At 40.4% G+C, this 20,419-nt stretch overlaps 1 protein-coding gene across 2 annotated transcripts in view; it reads right to left on the bottom strand.

Moving 5' to 3' along the window:
* dock1 (dedicator of cytokinesis 1) overlaps positions 1 to 20,419 on the bottom strand; it is a 188,603-nt gene that overhangs the window by 44,812 nt on the left and 123,372 nt on the right. For both annotated transcript variants that reach the window (XM_078278479.1, XM_078278478.1), the window contains exons 28-31: positions 19,268 to 19,369; positions 16,687 to 16,781; positions 1,930 to 2,008; positions 1,018 to 1,118 (exon numbers count right to left, since the gene is read on the bottom strand). In XM_078278479.1, coding sequence (XP_078134605.1) covers positions 1,018 to 1,118; positions 1,930 to 2,008; positions 16,687 to 16,781; positions 19,268 to 19,369 — 377 coding nt within the window. The remainder of the gene's footprint in view (positions 1 to 1,017; positions 1,119 to 1,929; positions 2,009 to 16,686; positions 16,782 to 19,267; positions 19,370 to 20,419) is intronic.

Raw genomic sequence — 20,419 nt, forward strand, 5'->3', positions numbered from 1 at the left:
GGCGGAGGACACAGGGACTGAGAACGAGAGTGGGTGGGTAGAGGTAGAAAGAGTGGGTGAAAGAGAAATTGGCAAACCCTGTATATCCTCTTGGGTTTCTCTGGAAGCTACCTGGTTGTATTTGAATGACACATTTGGGAATGTCAAATAATCAGTCTTGAAATAGCATGGCAGAGTTTAGCGCTTTTTCTGTGCTTATGCCAGGAATGGCAGTTCTTGTGTATCCGAATCAAATAGCTGTTTCTTTCGGGGGAAGGCTGACAAGTCGAGAAAGGCAGTGTGAGGGTGGCTGGGAACGTCTTGTTTGCTGTGTTTGGCTGTTTGTGTGGGAGCTTACCAGGTCCGATAATAAAGCACTGACCAATGAGGAGTATTGCTGTCTGGCAGGGGCCAGTGTGATGAATGGTTTAGTGACAAAAGCTCCTCCAAATGAAGATGAGAGCCAATATGCTCCACGTCTGCCCAGAAAGCATTTACACATTTGGCTGCATTACCAAACTCTATGAGAAATACTAATGTAGATGCATGGCTTTTTGTAGACAGGGGCAATGGATGAAAGGAAAACAAAATCGCTCTCTGAACGTAAAAGGACGGTTAGGTCTTAGAGCAGATTTTCAGAAGCAATCAATGTCTAAACTGTGGATTTAAAACTTCTGCCATTTAAAAACTGTAATATCAAATGTTCTCCCTTTTATCAGTTGAGAGAATAACAAGGAAACGAAGCAGGTGATGTTTTGAGGTGGAACTAAAGACCTACATTTCCAGAAGGGATTCCCAACTTTGTCTAATACCTGGGATTTGAGTACAAGATGTGCTCTCCATACTATGAGGCTGTGCTGCTTTGTTCAGAAGGGCGAACAACCAGAGCAGCCTCCAATGGAGCCATGGTGTGTTGGGTATCCCTGTGAGCCTCCGTGTGATGAATTATATAACGCCTGCTCATGCTGCGGAGAGCCCCTGGGCTGTGTTGATGTGCAACAAGGAGGCCCTGTGGATTGAGAGAACGCTCGTACTCACTTCTGGAAGATCTTGGCTCTTTTGTCGCTTGAGAAGTTCTCCAGCTGCAGAGACTCCTGGGTGAGGAAGGCTACAGCCAGGTGAAAGTAGTTGTTCCATAGCTGACCCACATAAAGACAGACAGAGTGTGATGTTAAAAGAATAAAAATATATGTAACTTGCATTTAAAAAGCAGTTTTACAACAACATCATTCAGCACCACCGCACACTATGTTTCACTAAATCAAAAGGTTTAGATGCGATGGGTGTACTTGTCCCAGTGATTGGTGATTTAGGACACTGGTCTCCAGAGCGCACTCTCAATCAGACAATGACAGCAGGTAAAATGAGTGCTAATTCAGCCATCTTTTTTCAATGGAAATAGTCCATTCATGCATAAGAAATAAGTGTCCTCAGTGGCATACTTCCTTATGATAATATCAAGAAGCCAAAATACATGACGATGGCTGTAAAAGAGAATATGTGATTCTATCCAGATATATTATCTTCACACCATTGAGCTGTAGTTTAAAGTAAAGAAAACCCAACACTTTATTCATACACATAAAGTTACATAAAGAGAACTATAAGTCACTATTAAAACAATGTTAAAAAAATCTAAATCCAAGGCTTTAAAAGCTCAGCAGTTTAGTTGGTGAGAGAATTCAATTCAGCTCAGACATTTTAAAAACAAGCAGAAAATGTTGCTTTATTCTAGGGGGAGCAAGTAAAATATTCACATAGACATCAAATTGCCGGCCATTACACAGTAATTGATGTTCCCACTCCACAATGTTTATGTCTACTGAATTCTGTGATGTTTTTTCTCTCTCTCCTCTATTCAGAAGGTCCATCAACGCTGCATCTGGAACATTAAAAACAGCCTCTGTGTAACACTGCAGTAAAATGACGACGGGGGGGTTCAGCTCTTACCTGTAGCTCAAAGTTGGTTTGATCCAGAAATTTCTTGTTCAACACTGCTGCATACTGATTAATGGCCCGCAGGAAGACTCTGGAAAGATAAAATGAAAGTGTTTGGATCTAGTCTCCTTACTAACGAAACAAGTTTTCTTTCGACATTTATAATACGGAGATTCTATAGTGTCTATTTACATCGGTTTAAAGGTCACTTTCAGACAACTCTGTGCATTCCCTACTGAAACCACTGCTTGTTGATCAACTAGCCCCCAGATATTCATATTCACACCCCATGCAAACATCAATGTAAACAACACCTAAACTTATAACAAAATGTCATGTAACAACCTGCAGGAAATGCACACATATGTGCCATGTTTAAACAAAACAGAAAAAGCTAAATGCAATATACAATGACCTCCACATTCTTGTATACAGTATATACACTCAAATGCACACATTTATTATAGTTACAAAAACGATACAGCAGATGATAAACTTAAAGTCCACTATACTGACAATAATATAAAGTTCAATTTTATTATTGCATTCATGCATTCTGTCTTTCACTGAGTTTTTGTTTTCGAGAGTCAATCTTGTTAATCATGAATCTTTTCATGGTTCCGGTTTAATGGGGGGTAACTGTTCATGTATAATTTCTTAGCAACGTGGAAGACTATGCTCTGAACAAAAATACATAGAGAAACAGAAATGTTTTATGGCTAGAGGTAGGCAACAAAAAGTACTTGGTTAAGGTCGGGGAACGATTATGATTTTGGATGACAACCCTGATATTTGATGTCAAAAGCGGCTGTGTCATCTACGGCACTGAATAAATGGCGCTACTTACTGCACTGGGCCTAAAAATTGGCACTGGATTTACATTGTATACTTAAGAATCTGCCAAAATGAACTCATTAATTGGTAGACTGAACAGTAGTTTTAAAGCTGTTCAGACAAGAAGAGAATGTTTGCCCTTGTGAAAAATATAGCGCTGAGAGAACAGAGGTGAAACACAGGTTCAGTCTTTCTCTTTGGCAGACTGAGGTACAGTAGGGGCTCGAGGCACTCCCGAAAAAGATGTGACGAGTAGATCTTAATGAGAACGCTGTCTGATGGGTTAAACCACTCTGATGTTGCAGAATTAAATGTTAATAACTTAAGTGGCATGACGCTTTTACGGGGAATTATGATTGGTACTTACAGAGTCAGAGGCCCATCCGCTATTTAACTTCATTCCCTGGCGGAAACAGCCAAACAACATTGTGTGTACTAATCTTTAAGACTTATCCAGTGGGGCGGGGGGGAAGAGAGCCTCATCATGAGTGCAGGAGAAAAAATGTCATCTAGCACAGCATATTCAATAACCTGGCTTACTTTATTGAAGGAACCCTTGAGAGGACAATAAAACAGCAATAAGATATAGCGCTGATGTAACTAACACTGGTAGGTGAGCAGACATCTGCTGCACAGCCAGTTCCAAGAGAGCCGCCCCCCCTTTGTCATGACCCAAGGTAAACACTTATTTCAACTGGGCCTCAAAATGCTCACACATCATCTTGGAAACTCTTACTTTAGGTTTCAGCTGCGTGGCAATACAGGCCCCTATCACCTGAGCTCACTAGAGGGTTTACATTTCATTGGCACAGCGACAGGGCTGGGGTTTCCCTCGCCGTCTCCTCTAACTTACCTTGAACAGGAATAACCATCACTGTTGAGACGGCAATGCTGTGGGATCTGTGGTATTTTATCATTTATTTTTAAAAATGTTAGGCCTTTATTTTTATAGGACAGCTGAAGAAATGAAAGGGGAGAAAGAGAATGACATGCAGCAAAGGGCTGCAGGTCGGAGTCGAACCCGCAGCCACTACGTCGAGGAGTAAACCTCTATTCATGGGAATCTCAAACACAAACAATAAATACCCATTTTAAATTACTTCAATATAAGTGGATAATGAGAACATATGTAACACCAACTCAGCTAAATAAATTCAGCCCCAATAATCCCGACACGTGCTACAAATGTGGTAGAAAGGGCACATTATATCACTGCCTATGGGACTGCCCACAAATGCAGGCTTTTTGGAGGGAAGTAATGGATATGATTTTACATGTCACAGGTATAAAGCTATTATTAGACAAGCTGTGCATCTTTGACATTTTTCCCGTAAATCATAATCTCAGCAAGGCAAATAAATCTATGATTACTTTCTGCATCTTACAAACTAAATATACCATAGCCAAATCTTGGAAATCCACTATCAAACCAAGTGTTAATGTCTGGCTTGCAGGACTGTCAGAGTGTCTTTCACTGGAAAAACTCACTTTTACGTTAAAGGGTAAATATCTCATCTTTGACAATATGTGGAGATCCTTTATGGTGTTCTTAGAGGGGAGGAAAGCATTGGAGGCATGCTCTCCGTGTGTGTCAACCATCAACAAATGAGTATTGCTATGTATTTAGTATGCGTCTGTTTGTCTTTGCTTCATTTTATTTGAAGTGCTTTTCTCTTCGGGATAATGTCGGGATAAGTTAACATTTGGACCACCGATGATTCTTAAGGATGACTTATGCTGACTTACTTTGCCAAATATCGCATGTTACAGCCCTGTCATGTTTATGTTTATTTTATTGAAGATGAGCCTTACTGTGACAGTTCTGATTTGCACCTGTATTATTTGTTGTAGTGTGATTATTTTCTGAAAATTAATAAACACACTTGTTGAAAACCTCTATTTATGGGCGCACACTCTACCAAGTGAGCTACCCAGGCGCCCGGATCTGTGGTTTTTTTAAAGCTATTTGCTGACTAAATGCTATCTGGGGCCGATGTGTAATACATATTAAGAGTCACCTTAATCATTAGCTGGAAAGGTTAACTGTCATTGAACACCTTTTGGATAAGCCATTAGAAGTCCATTTCTCTGGCCTCAGAGTAGGAGACTCCCCCCACCCCCATCTCCTAAGCACTCAGACAGCCCATTACCACCATCCTGTCTGCACGAGCACAGGCTCCCCCCTCTACACACCTCGCTCAATTTTCTGCAGCTGTGAACATGTCAATATAGTTGATACGCTCAACACTGGACTAATGTTTAAATGTGTTTCCATCGGCTGCATCTGTGGGTTGAGAAATATTACTGCTCAATATGTGGGGCTCATTATTTTCAAAAAAGTAAAAAAAGGGGAAATTTGTTGTTTGTTTTGAATATTAAAAGTGACTATGGAAAGAAATGGCTTAGGGACACTCAGAACAGCAGTCACTGAGCTAAGTTACATTGGCCAGAGATTGCATTAATACTGGTGGAAATTCTCATTCTTAAGAATTGTTTAATTTTGCCTAAATGTTATGCTTTAATTATTCTTTAGTCTGCAGATGTTATGAAGGCTGGTTGGGAACTAGAGTGCGGTTTTTATTTCTGATAATAATTGGTTAATGATGATTAATGATGATAATAATATTAATGATGTTGTGTTAGTTAACAGCAACTGTCTGCTACTATTTAAGTTTTTACCGTGCCAACCTGTATATCACTGGCTGCCTCTGCTAAGAGACCACAGATAAATTCTGCTTTCAGCTACTGTATATTTGGTTAAAAAATATATATTATGCATTGCCCTGCTAGATACACAATACAATTAAATAAAGAAATACAATTGTAATGGTTCTTGCAGCGGGAAACAACTTTAAGGTGCATCAGAACAGTGAAATCTAATCCAATCTTCTTTTTTAAACATGCTGGTACTTTCCAGTGAAAAATCAATGAAAAAGATTGGGCCTCATCTATAAGATGGATCTAAAGGGACAACAAAAGGCACAACTACTGACCTACAAAACCTAAATCATCAGAGATGGTAATGAAACATCACTAATCATGGGCTAAGGCCATAGTTATCGCTGAACTTTAGCCTAATTCAATTGTCAACATTGAGAGAGGCTAGTTTATAGGTGAAGGGTGAGATTGGTCCAACTGAACTCATTTATAATCAATCACAAATAGCTCTACAATCCTACAGACATTACCAAGGTAGCACACAGTGAGGAAAAGAGCGAGATCAATACTCTTCACAGCTTCTGGCTTAACATGACTCAACAGGCAAAAATGCTGCTGTAATCGCTGCTGTAATCAACCATTTCTGCTTGATCTGTCTTTCCAGTAGCACTTCTTTACGGTTCCACTACAATTGGTTAATGATGCTGGCAGATGATATCTCCTGTACGCTATACGTGACTGATCTGCAGTATCTGTACGCTTGCATGACATGCTTTCCATAAACATGTTTTATGAGTGCCTCTCCCTCATGTTGCCGTTCACACGACAATGTAAACTCCATTACCTAAAAGCATATTTGAAGCCAGCAGTCTGCCTGAGCTCAGACATATAATGGGCTTTAATGAACAGACAGGACTGAGTTCCTCTGTGAGCACATCCTGCCATTAATTAAAGTGAAAAACTTAATGAGGCGGATGAAAATAGAATATACTCTCCCTCACAGTGGGCTCTGACTAAGACACTCCAAAAAGGCCATTTCAAACAAGATTAAAAGCATTCAGAGATATTTTCTTGAACTAAAATTGTGGTCCATAAAAATAAATGTGATATTCTAACAAAAGCTCTACTCTACTACTGTCTGTATTTGAGTTAGTCCAAGAGGAAGTATTCATAAAAAGATGTAATTACTGTACAGTCTAGAATTAATTGCCATATTGATTTCAGGGAATATTCTTTGCACAGACACAGCGAAACAAGTAAGAATCGGGTCTGCATAGAGAATAATAACTGTGTGTTAGACAGTCTGTGGTGGCGCTGCTCTTTTAAGCTTGCATTATTAACAAAGCCAAATGCCAGGGGGAAGATGCTTGGCTGCCTTGCAACATCTGTGATGGCTGGTCATTATTCTACAGAGGGAAAATAAGATGCAGAGGGAGAGACAATCACAAACCAGTTCTTTATAACTCAATTACAACTACAAGCAAAATGCTAATGACTGGGAAATTTCAGCTGCTACTATAAATGTAATCAAAGACTTATCCGACGGATTTAATGTTTGCTTTACGCCTTCAGTTAAGACATCAACCATTTCTGGGGACACACTACACTCTAGTAATGTGTAATTCCTTAAATCAGCCTGCACTCTTACAGCTTTCTGTTTTTTTCAGCAGGGAAATCAAGTCGGCTCTAATCATCTCCAGAAATCACAGGCTTCCCTATTTTTTGCTTAAGGAGACAAAAACGTAAGTTGGAGATCCTTTAACTTTTTAATTAGGCAGTGCAAGAGCAGTACAACACCTCCTAAACATTAAAGTCATACTGATACAGTATACATATGGCATCATTATGATAAATATGCTCCATCAAACTGTCAGTGTCAGAAAAATCCCCCCATTACTGCTGATTGATGGGTGCGATGTATTTCAGCACAAAAAAGCTTTTTACATTTGATTTAAATCAGCTAACTTCCTGCCTGCAGCCGTGGTACACAGACTTGAGCTCTGTCAGATAATGTGCACCACAGACACCTAGCATATATGCTAATGAAACGTTATCATCAGATCATACTTGCTAATTTGAGTTCAGAGAGCATCCCCAATAATGATCACAATCTATTTTGCATACTGTTGCTATAATAGCTGGCATATCTGCCTGTGCTCAAAGATAAGGCAAGGTCAAAAACCTTCATTATCAGACCAATTTATTAAATTAGAGTACCTTTCTTTCACCTGATCTAATATTAGATCGATTTATCTGTCGACATATATTCAACCCAATTATACCAGACTCTTGATAAAGTGTATCATGGCATTTCAGATACTGTAAACAAGGCTGTAAGACTTTATACTGAGCAGTCCAACATAGGGAAGCTCTTATGACTCAAAAATATCACTAGGGTGAGACAGTGCTGCTCTCAGCAGTTGCTCACCTCCTCACTCCACTTTAACATGTAAACCACTTTTAGCAATAAGGAGCTCTTAAATCTAGCTAGGATGATGGTGCCAAAATAAAATCGTTGTACAGATAAAAAAAAAAAATGGGTCTTATAACTTAAAGCGGAAAACCTTTAATTAATACATGTATGCAAAAACCCGTCTTCAAACTGTATTAACTTTAATTTTTTAAACTACTGATACATATATATTACTGACCCCAAAGGCCAGTAAGGGCCTCTTCTGACATGCGAAGGCTATGAAAAAAGCCACAATCACTTTGACCTGGCAGCACCAGGCAGCGTGATGCCAGTGTCAGAGCTGAAGAGCGCTAGCTTCTGCCAGCCTATAAACACAGAGATGTGAGATGTAACAATGACAACAAAAAGGATTTTTTTTTTTTATCCAGGCCAAAAGTTTGTGAAGAGGTGAACAGATTACTAATGAGGCAACACAGGCTGATTCACACAACTCCAGATACGGGTGAGCAGGAAAACTTGCACTGGAGTCAGAGTGTCAGTGAAGTTCATGTTGAGCAAATGGATAAGATAAGGAAACATTTTCAAAGTTATCATATGAATCATGAAGCAATTACAACAGAATATAACAGTCTAAACCTTTATTATTTTGTCTTTCGTCACGATTTCTTTTAATACAAACGATGTGCCTGTAGGAAACGAGAGAGTGAAGAATAAAAGCATTCAGGCATTTAGAGAAACATTTTCACACTGACAATCTTTTGAGAAGAAACATAGAGGCATGTTTCCTACAGTGAAACTGTTCATTTGGATCAGTCAATTAATACATTTTTATGTTACCTCGTACAATTTCACAGGAAATTAAATACGTCAGAAATGCAGTCATGAAATGGTTTGGTTTGACGCACTGTTGGTCTAAAGACAGAAGTAATTAGGTTATCAAAGTAAAAGGAGCATTCAGCGAGTGTTACAGTAAACAGGTCAGTTAACGTTATGTACAGAGAGGAAAGACAGAAATGAGCTATAGCATATTCACTGGGTGTCCAATGAAGTGTAAGTGATCCTTATATACACGACAAAAAAAAAGTTATTTAACTGCCAGCAGAAAAAAAAATTTAAAGTCAGGGTCATCTACAAAACAGAGGTGAAAAAGTAAAGAACTTTACAAATTTGAGGTACTTAATCTCCATGGTATACTCTTTTATACTTCTACTTCATTTGTCATCTACTGTCTAGTTACTGTACTAGCTACTTTACACGCAAAACATATCTTATAAATTAAACTCCTAAAAGCACCTTTGTATGTCTTTTGTAAATAAGCAGAATGGTAATGCTACTTTTACTTAAGTTAACAATCTGAATACTCAGGGCTCCAATGTGGTAGGTCCAGTTGACGTTTATGGCGCTTTTCCATTACATGGTACCTGCTCGACTTGCCTCTACTCGCCTTTTTTGGTTTTCTATTACGAAAAAAAGTAAAGTAAAGTAAAAAAAGTACCTGGTACCTGCTAACAGGTACTTTTTTTAGTACCACCTCAGTCGAGGTTCCAAGCGAGCTGAGGCGAGCCGAAAAGGTGACGTGAAAGCAACAGACGGGGGGTGTCCTGAACAAACCCGCTATTTTTCAATAGTTTAGCCAGCTGTGTTTTTTTTTTGCTGCCTCCAGCTTCATTTGAAACTAAATGTGTCTTCTGGCTGTGGCAACAACAACACACCTTCCACGTTCTGTGTGTGCGTGTCGCGTTAGGTCACGGCAGTTTACTGCGGCGCCGCTTGTTTTACAGTTCTGCGGAGGCTCCAGGCAGAGCTTTCGCCATAGCCTACGTACACACACACACGGCCGGCTCGACGCACGCACCAGCGCACAAGTATAAACATCAGGCCACTTACATAGGCTACGGCGAAAGCTCTGCGTGGAGCCTCCACAGAACCGTAAAACAAGCTCAAGTGGCCTGATGTTTATACTTGTGCGCTGGTGTTTGCGTCGAGCCGGCATATAACGACCAGCCACGCTGAGGCGGTACTAAAATCTGCAATGGAAAACGGACGCACAGTGTGTCGACTAGAGTCGAGGCGAGGCGAGTCGAGCAGGTACCACGTAATGGAAAAACACCAATAGTTTCCCTACACAGTAAGCCACCCTGGTGCTTCTTGATAATGACTTTGATAAAACCACGTTGAAAGAAATCACACTGGATGTTATCTCTCTTCAGGGGGCACTATTTAAAGGCCAGCTGACAGGATACGACCACAGCCAATCAAGTGCACTGCCCTCCGTGGGCAGAGGTGGTGGTGTGTTTGGCATTTACACCAAAGCTATGGCAATGTTGGTAAACAAACACCCATACATACAGCAGCAGCTTGTGATCCGGTGCAGTATGCAGCACTATGTCACAAACCATGTTTCATGACTCTCCCACGGTTCCTCTGTAAAGCTGTGTTTTAATCTCATTATAGCAGAATTACCACTCAAGCCACACACAAGAAAGAGCGAGTAGACAACTGTCACCACATTAACAAAGCAGCATAGTAGGAAAGCCATGTAAAGGTCAGGCTGTTTTTTCTTTGCAGCTCGCAATGCCAAAAAGCTGAGGCTTGAGAAGCCCTGGCGGTGTGAATTGAAATGTGCACAGATCATTTGGGAGGCTGTTTTTATTTTCAAGAATCTATGAAGCTACATATAATATGTCCTCTTTAATTTGCTACTAGAAGTTCATAATAAAACCTTCCACAAATACACAATCAGTTGCCAGTCTAAACCAAGCTAACACCAATGCAGTCTAATACAGCAGTCCTGCAAATCCTACCTTAGCTAGGTGCACCTAATAAACTGACAACTGAGTATATATATGACACTACTAACTAAAAAATGTTTAAGACTTATTTTTAGGTGATGCCTCATTGAAGTAACCTAATAGAGCTTGAAAGGATTTAACGAATCTTGCAATTATTTGAGACCCACAGGACCATGCAACTTGTCTAAAGTAACCACAAGTAGAGTTGTGACATTTTCAACTAGCGTTCTTTCAACAGCACACTCCTTAAGAGGAAAGAATCAAATCAGATACCCTTAAGCCCATGGGGTACTTTATCTTGGTGGGTGGTGGGTTGTACGGGGGCAAACAGGATCACAACATCATTGGCAGTCTTTTCACTCTCTGTGAGTCCTCCTTCATTCCTGCCTTCCAGAGCTGCCCTCCAGGTCCTGGATTAGTCATGGAGAGAACTCCAAACGGCAGCCATCCAGCTTGAGAAACCCTGTGCTAATGAGTCTGTGAGGGACTGATGGCATGGGTTATCAAGTTAAAGAGCTGCTTCTTTAGCTCGTCTGGGCTTTTATCTTTTCATCTCCCACGCTCTGAGAAATCCCCATTCATCTCTCAATCTACCATTCTTACACATAATTAACATCTCCGCAAGAAACTTTGGCGTCATTTGGGGAAATGAACGGATTTCATCTGGTCAGGGTCATCTGATGTTAACTCAAATCTAATACATTAAGGGTTTGATCCTAGTGAGCCTGTAAGGCACGGTAAATACTTGTTATGTATTCTTTTGGATATTGATCAAAGATGAAAATAATACAATCACTGCAAGAAAACATCTGTTCGGTTTATCTCCGTATGTTGTTTGGATAACACAGTGGATTATAACTCAAAACTTTCAAAACTCAAACTCAAACCTCTAAAATACACTATGTATCCACTTAGGAATGATTAAGCAATATTTTAGTTGATCTGTTAATGTTGATCTTTTGTTGTTAGAGTAATTTGAGCGGTTAAAGCGTTTAGACTGGGAGAATTAAAGACAACACTTTATCAAATTGTTACACATATCACCAATTACAATTGATCATCATCAACATCATTTTTACTCAATCTGTTAATTAAGTATTATGGTTGCTGCAACAGTAACAGCTGTTCAAAAGCTTTGCCTTATGACTGGAATCATTTTATATAATATTATTTGCCAGTGAACACTGTTCAGATTGATGATGATGACGACAGCACTTAGTATGCAGTGATTCAGCACATCTCGGAATATAAGGTTGAAGAGCACTGAGCTCTTGAAAAGTTTACTGTGCAAATCTGTAAGGGAGCACATTTAGCTGACTGTAAAAGGCAGCCAGCAGCTGTTGTCTGGTTAAAAAAATGTGATGCAAGGTTTTTCATCCCTGAGAGAAAATCATAGTAACTATAGTGCTTAAGCAAATGCCAACTTGTGCTAATTCAGTAAGCGGTTTTTAACAAAAATCCAGGTTTACGAGCGCCTGGGTAGCTCACCTGGTAGATCAGACGCCCATATGCATAGGTTTACTCCTCAACGCAGCGGCCGCGGGTTCGACTTCTCCCTGTGGCCCTTTGCTGCATGTCTCTCTCTCTCTCCCCTTTTGTGTCTTCAGCTGTGCTATATAAATAAAGGCCTAAAATGCTCCAAAAGCAAATATAATTCACATTGAGTGTCATATGTGCTTTCCTGAAGCTTTTGCAATATTTCCACGTTTGAGGAGCTTTAATTGTTTCATACTTCAAGTACTTAATTTTCTTCCCGTTTCATTTTACTGTCAGTCCCTCCAGGATTTTGTGATGTTGCGATCGCGCCAATTCACGCAAATTCAACCAATCACTGTGACTTTGTTGCGACTCGCAATTTTGACCAATCACTGCAACTTTTCCGCAAATTTGACCAATAACCAGAGTTTCCCGCGACTTCAACCAATCCCAGCAGTCCCACGTGCCAGACTTTACGTCAGTATAATGTGACTCTGAGTGCCACTGACCAAGCGGGAGTGAGAGAGAGCTTCTTTCCAATATGAAGACGAGACTCAAACGGGCGGGGGCGTGGCTGCTGCTCATGCAGGTCCCCCCGCTACTGATGCGCGCGCGCGCGCACACACACACACACACACACACACACACACACACACGGTGGATGCAGGAAAAACCGGAGACAACACAATGACCTACGCTCGTTATTGTAAGTGCAATGATAAGTTAAAGTCCAATAAGTACTTTATCAAACTGTATGAATGTGTGTCCCAGGCCAGGTTAGGAAATTAATTAACAATGTAAAGATCAACAAGCCACTGACACATATGTTCAAATTTGATTCATTCAATAAATTATAATTTTTTGTCTTAAATCCACCAGCCATTTTCATATTATACCAACATTTGCAGCATCCTGAGCCTTTTTGGTAAGGTTACTAGGAAAACTCCGCCCAGAGTAGTTTTATTCTCCCTGAAAAAGATTTCCTTTTTTATTTTTAAAGAACTATACAAAAAAAAGAAAATCCTAACTTTTTTTGCAACTTTCACTGTCTCCCGCAACTTCCTTGCAACAAACATCGCAATTTTTATCGCAATTTTTTTTTACAGAAGCTCCCGCAAAATCAGGCATTTTGGGCCGCAACAATCTAAAAAAAAGGCCACGAAATCCTGGAGGGACTGTACTGTGAATCTGCAACAAAAATGTTAAAATACTTTGAACAAAATCAAGGTCTCTTGGGTAATCTCAGACAAGCCAAGAGTGGGAATAACAAGTGGGACCTCCAGGTTCAGGATGCTCACACATAAGCTTCACATGTCTGTGTAAAGGTAATATTGGCAATTTTGTGTGTTATGACCTTCGTGAGAAAGCTTGTTCCCTGTCAGTTTGGAGAACAAGTGTGAGTCCATCTCTACTGCCAGCAAGCTGTCACTATTAAGCCATGGTCAGTTGGCATGGGGGTAAATGGCGTTCACTGGCTAACCAGCCTGAAGCTGCTGTCCCCGGGGCAATTAGAGCCCATAAATCAGTTTACAACCTGGAGTAAGTAAGAGGTGATGGGTGGAAAAGAAGGTGTGGGAGAAAACAACTTCTGGTGCTGCTGATGATGATGATGATGATGATGGATGCTGATGATGGATGCTGATGGTGCTGCTGATGATGATGATGTGTCGTGCTATCATAATATGTGGACTTGAAAGAACCGTCTGCTGGTGCTGTGGATGGGTATCTGTGTGCTAAATCTGGCATTGTGGATTGCCCAGAAACAGGATACTGAGGAAGGACTGAGGGATATTCAAATGTGTTTCCCAAGGCATCAAAATGTATTTCAAAAAGTTCTAAAAATGTGTCAACTGAGTTATGTTTTAAAGCACTTGACAAAAACAGCAACAAGCAATTATTTTAAAGGTCTACAGACAAAATGTGTTATAGGAACAATGGATCAAATGACTATGTTGCTGATAGGGTTGAACCTACAGAGAAATATCACCCAACTGTTCTGTTAGCCTAAGCTATTAGAGCTTTATAACATCTTTTAGCTAATTGTTCTGGATTTATGGTACATCTACTGCATGGTTCAGTCTTACCACTCTCATTAATCATTTTTCCAGCAGCAGCAGGCAGCTGTTTTCAGCAAACAAGCTCTGATAAACCCACAGTAAACTACCTGCCCAGCACTAATGGGGTGGACAAAGTTAACAACTAGCTGGTGATTACAGTCCAACATCTGAAGCTAAAGAGCCAACTATTTTTCCCAGGAGTTGGTGGGGACCAAAAGAAGGCTAAAAGGAGAATACATATTTGACTTCAGTTGAATTCTAATGTTGCTCCATGTCTATTGGAAGTGTATATAGGTGACATCCAATAATAGCCATGTCAGCCAAACCAATTTTATAAGGCGAGAAGTGACACTTCAAGTTTGAGGAGACTGCTGTAAATCAGTCTCCAGTGCTCTGGCAAACAAAGAGTGCACGGCAAAAGAGTGTGACGCAAACACACAGCTTCTATGCCCTTAGATAGTTAATGCAAAACATTTATAGCTATCTGTTGGGATGAATAACAATATGTCACCTTGGGTTCTCACTGTGGGGAGCGGTAAACAACCGATCAAACACACTCTCGATGGATGAAAAAGAGTTTTGCTAATTGGTCGCAAAGCCGACACCTGCAGTATTCAAACAGGCTCAAGTATAGAACTAAGACTGCGAGATGTGTCACACTTTGACAGGCTTATTTTTCATTGAGTTGAACAATGATTTAACTCCAGCAAGTAGCTGAATGCACTGACTAGAATGCAGAATTAATCTAACGGCTCTCACAAACAAGTGCAAGTAAAGAAAAAGTTTCGATTGGGGAAGATTGTGCTGAGGGATGGGAAATGACACATTGGCCTCTAGTCAGCGAGTCAAAAAACCTTTCATACGCTACAAAGCATGATGTGAGAATGAACTGCTAGGAGCTCATCACATCCCTAAAGCAGCTTCAGAAAGTACCGGATCCCAGTTAGTGGGGAGTGTTTGAACGAGCTTGCTAGTTCAGTGCATGCACGTCTGAGCATGTGGTGTTTGTGTGTGTGTGTGTGTGTGTGTGTGTGTGTGTGTGTGTGTGTGCATGCGTGTGTGCATGCGTGCGTGTGTGACATAGGAGGGTCAGGAGGACTGCATGTTTTTACACCCAAACACTGGAGCTCAGTCTGCAGAAGAACAGATATGATTTGAACACCTGCAGGGCACAGGGGAGTATCATCACCTAGCTAAGCTGATGTCTTCAGCATTGTGACCCAGGTGGCTGATGATGTTTTCAGGGTGGGGGGGGGGGGGGGGGGGGGTCTGGCTTGTAGCAATCAAATGGACTGATGAAAGCAAAAGAACCTCAGTTGAGCAGAAATGCAATCTCTAGTCAAATGCCCTAGCTGGTGATGATGTTTTGGAAGGAGTGGGCAGGGAAACAAACAGCTCAACTAGGGGCTGCCTCTGTAAGCTCTGCACCTGCTGTAAATGGCCACTTTGAAGCAGCACTCCAACAGATGCAGCTTCAGGTACTTTGTTGTAATGTACCTGGCAGGTGATTGGATGAACCATCTGTTTATCACATCCGCCTATGTTTTAAAATGAACAGTCGTGGCCATCACACACACCTAAACCACGCCCGTAGCTGCCAGTAGCTCCTCACCGGACACTGAATGTTAGCAGCTTCACATCTCTGCTTGAGGCTACATTAACCCCAACTAGCATAACACACCTGAATTGTTTACTGACCTGTCAGCAGTTGCATTGAGTTAAATTATAGTTTTGACAGGGAAGAAAAATATGTGGAATAAAAAAAGATAATCTAATCTGGTTCTGCTGCATCGATTTTGATCCTTTTTAACCGTCCATCCTGAGTCAGACAATGTTATAGGAGTGTAATGCTAAATCGGTGAACTTGTTTAACATATATGTAAATTTCAGAGTGACTTTTGACCACTGTTCAAAACACATCTAACAGTTTCAATAATGCATGCATGCTGTTGGTGAAGAAGGGATTTTCTTTCCTCGTTATCGGAAAAACTGACTTAAGGTTTTCATCTGACAGCTGTTGCTGTGCCATTGCATAATAAAGCACTACAACTCATTCTGGTACATGTCTCTAAAAAAGATACAAATAGAAGAAGAAAAAAAATATACTTTTCAAGCTCTAACTTCATCTGGCAAGTGCATGAAAGCACAGATTTTGACTAAACTCTGAAACTACAAAGCACATTCCATCTCTTTTTATATTTCTAACAAAAATGGAATCAAGCAAGGTTCACATTAATAAAACAGAAGGCCGTGGCAGCACAACAAGCAACAAAGTAAAGAGATGCTGAGACTAAGTTTGGAGATTAGCAGGCAGCATACACCCCAGCATCTATAATTCATGTGATTGTTTGCGGCTGCGCTGACTGCTCATCTGATTGCTACACTGCTGAGGCCTTGCATGGAGAGAAAAACATTAGAAAATATCCTTACCCACTTCTGACTGCTGTTTCTTAGCAACAACAGTGTAGGGATTTAAAGCAGCATGCTCTATGTGTGTGTTTGTGTGTGTGCATGTGTGTTACAGCAGCGTTGTACTTACTTATTTTGCATCATGTTCATTATGACCCAGTCTGAGGGGTAGACGTTTTTTCCAATGAGATCTTTAAACATGATAAATGTTTCCATTAGGAAATCCTGCAAGAGAGAAAAAGTTTTCAAAATGAAAACTGTTAAAGATAAGAGCAACTGAATTGAACTGCTAGGAGTTTGTGGCTTTCAGGCAGAAACAGTTTTAGATTAGTTTATAAAGGGGTGATAGAATGCAAAACCGATTTTACCTTGTCATAGTTGAATAACGACAGTTTGGTGGGTAAATAGGACATACATAGAACATCAAAATCCCATTGACATCCCTTTCCTCTGCAAATCTCACAATTTGAAACTGCCTCTGAAAACGGGCAAATCTCAACGAAGCTAATAGTTGACGTCAACTCGGTGGCTCCTCCTTACTTGGCTCTAGTCTCTACCTTTGTCTGAGATCAGGTAGTCTTCTGAATAGGTCGCGCAGATCTCAGAAATTGTATACATTGTTCGTCTGCTATTTCATCACTAAATTCACTTCTGAGACTTTTTTATGCGAGAATTCAACTACGCAGAGGTCAAATACGGGCTGTTTTCCGAAAATTGATTGCTCCCCTCTTCCTGCTAAATGGCCGGTGTGTGTGAGTGAGAGCGCGGTCAGCGAGCTCGTTACGCCAGCAATCTCTTACCACAGGTTCCAGTTAATCTTATAATGGATATGTGTGTTGAGTTATTTAAACAAACGATTGGGGAAATAAACGCCTCTTGTCCGTGAGTCTTATTGATAGAGCCCGCTGTGAGCTGGATGGAGCTCTATCAATGAGACCTAGCTTGTCTGCATTAAATTGAAATCGGACAAAGGTGTTAGCTAAGCTAAGTGTAAATATACTATAGTTATGCCAAAAGTGTAGCTAGCTAGCCGCGATCTTTACCAACAGGATTGAAGGGACACTAGCAGCTAACGAAACCCCTCACATTCACAAAAATGCATTAAATTGAAATCGGACAAAAGTGTTAGCTTTGTAAGACCTTGGGGTAGCTGTAATATAAGTGGCGTGACGAAATTCAAACTGTAAAAATATACTCTAGTTATGCCGAAAGTGTAGCTAGCTAGATAACGAAATAGGAGACAAACAATGTATAACTTTGCAGTGTCTGAAATATGAGACCTGCTGTCTCGTCTCCAATGTATGTGTATGTGGTTTGCTCAAACCAATCAGCGCGCAGCTCATCTAAATATTCATGAGCATACCATATTTGGAAGAAAAGCTCTTGTTACAAATAGGGCCATGTTCACAGGGTATTTAAGGGCCCATAAAATAGCACTCACCAGCCCAACCAATGTTACAGGAGACCTTAAGGAACAGTGTGAAATACCCTATATAATCATTCTATCCCCCCTTTAAGGTTAAGGTGACACATATATTTTCCTTTTGCAGATAGCACTTGAGACCAATAATCTTATGTGTTCTGAATCCTAACATGTTGTAGTACAATGAGATTACAGCTGTTTTAATTCTAACGGGAACACTTTACTTGTGATATTTAGTTAACAAACCGGACACATAATTATCAGCTATTAAAGCATAGCATGACAACTTGATAAATAGGTCCAGTTATACTACTAATAGATGCCCAGCTCAACACAACTTTAAACTCATTCCCTATCAGGCCTACAAAGCCAAGTTTCTAAGTTGAATATTTTGCATTCTACTGTCACACCTGCAATAGCTTTCTTTTAATATGAGTTGCAGCAAAATACCAAAACATAAATATGCATGTAAATCTATTTCTGGCTGGAGATGTTTCACTCCTGGATGAATCCCTGTGCTTTGTGGTGGCATGTTTAGAAAGCTGCAAAACAACAGTGTCCCTTTGGGATGCGGCCAGTTCTGAAATGTGGATATGGCCCACGCCAGCTTCAGGAACAATAAATCTGTGGGAAGCTCCAGCTTCATCACAGTGATTGTTTATCCTGCTGTGGGAACTAGACAGGCAGCCTCAAACAAGCCCTGTGTACAATCATGAAGGTTGGAGAGTTCTATTTCTATTCTATTCTTAAAGGGGCATTCGTTCATTTAATACCAAATAAAAACAGTATGTGCAGCAAATGAAGCCAGAATCTCTGGCTTCTGAGATTATAAAGCTTTACCAGTAAATACATCAGATTATTCTCCTTCTTACAAAGCCAAAAGTCATTTGTTGAGCTACAAGCAAACAGTGGGATTTCCCTACTTGTCAGAGTAGAGTAATATAATGCTAATCTGGCAGCACATACTAGAGAAATACGGCTTTGAGGAAGGAATTATTCAGAGCTGAAATCCATAACATCAATGAGATTTATCCCTCCTCCACAACTTGTTGGCTGCAATGAGTGATCTGCTTCCCCTAGGAGTTACTATCATCAAGAGCATGCTGTGCATGTAGCAGCCTGAGAGCAAGGACTAACAGAAATTCAATTTCATACTTTATTGTGGAGGGAAAAACATTTTCTCTAGAAAAGACAAAGCAAAATTATACTGAACTATTGGACCTGCAATTTAAGGTATTACATGACTATGTAGCCTAAAGTGTCACGGACACTGGTAAGGTGTACTCACCACCACATCACTCCTTATCTTGCCAAAGGTGCTGATCAGATGAGCATAATGATAGTCGTCCATCTGTCTCAGTGTGGCAGTCATGCTGGCCACGAAGCTTCCCTGGAGAAGAGAGAGAGGCACATTCAATTCACAATCAAGTTCAAATTGAAGGCTGAGGATAGCACCACTCGGTGCTTTCGATTTTGATGGATTCTGATTAGCTGAGTTGATTGGATCTGAATACTAAAGCAGGCCTGGCCTCCCAGGTTTGAAAAGGTAGGCACCCTCACTCATTGGCTGATATCATTAACCTGCTGGCCTCCCCAACTCTTTGTCACCACTGATTATAATGCCTGTGAGGTCTTTACTTTACAGTGTTCTATTCTGGCTCTGGTTAGCATACTGTGCATGTGCTGCGGAGAGCAGATAAGGGAAGGCAAATGGGTGGAGAGAGGCTGCCTCTGCCATCAAGTGTCATGCCAGTAATGTGTCTGGACAAAGGCCGAGACATACTAGAGAAAAAGAAGAAGAGGAACTGGGAACATATTGACATATTTTGGAGGGGCCCTGCTTGACTGTATGTGTGACTGGATTGAGTTCATACTGTTGAAAGTTGACAGTTAGGTTGTGTGAGAAACTCACAGGAATAGATAAATTAAGCATGGGATTTATACAAAGAATCATGATAATCAGCTACCAAGAAACTCAAACAGAAATAGAACAAAAAAAAAAGTAAGAAAAAAAGATGTAAAAGATATGATGTTGTAAGTGTATTCATTGGGCTAACAAAATATGTACTGCTAATTAAAAATAAATGTAAACAATAATATAGACTTTGCATAAATACTGAAGAATTCAAACATACATTATTATTATTGGAATACTCCCAGACAGTTTTACCTCAAGTAGCTGATCAAAGAAAATGCACCAAAGATAAGAGAAAGTAATTAAATCTGCTTTGTCGCAGAATGCATGAAAGCACATCCAGATTAATAAGTCTAAGGTCTGATAAGCAGGTGACTGTCTATCTTCAACTCGAAAACTACTAAAGTAAGCATCATATCACAGGATTGAGATTGACCTTTTTCCACGAACACACATACCTCTTTAACTAGAGCTAACAAAAGCAACGACCCATGAGGAACTGATATTTCAAACGGAAGAAAAAAG

This window comes from Sander vitreus, chromosome 21, assembly GCF_031162955.1.
Source record: "Sander vitreus isolate 19-12246 chromosome 21, sanVit1, whole genome shotgun sequence".
In the NCBI taxonomy this organism is placed as follows: Eukaryota; Metazoa; Chordata; class Actinopteri; order Perciformes; family Percidae; genus Sander; species Sander vitreus.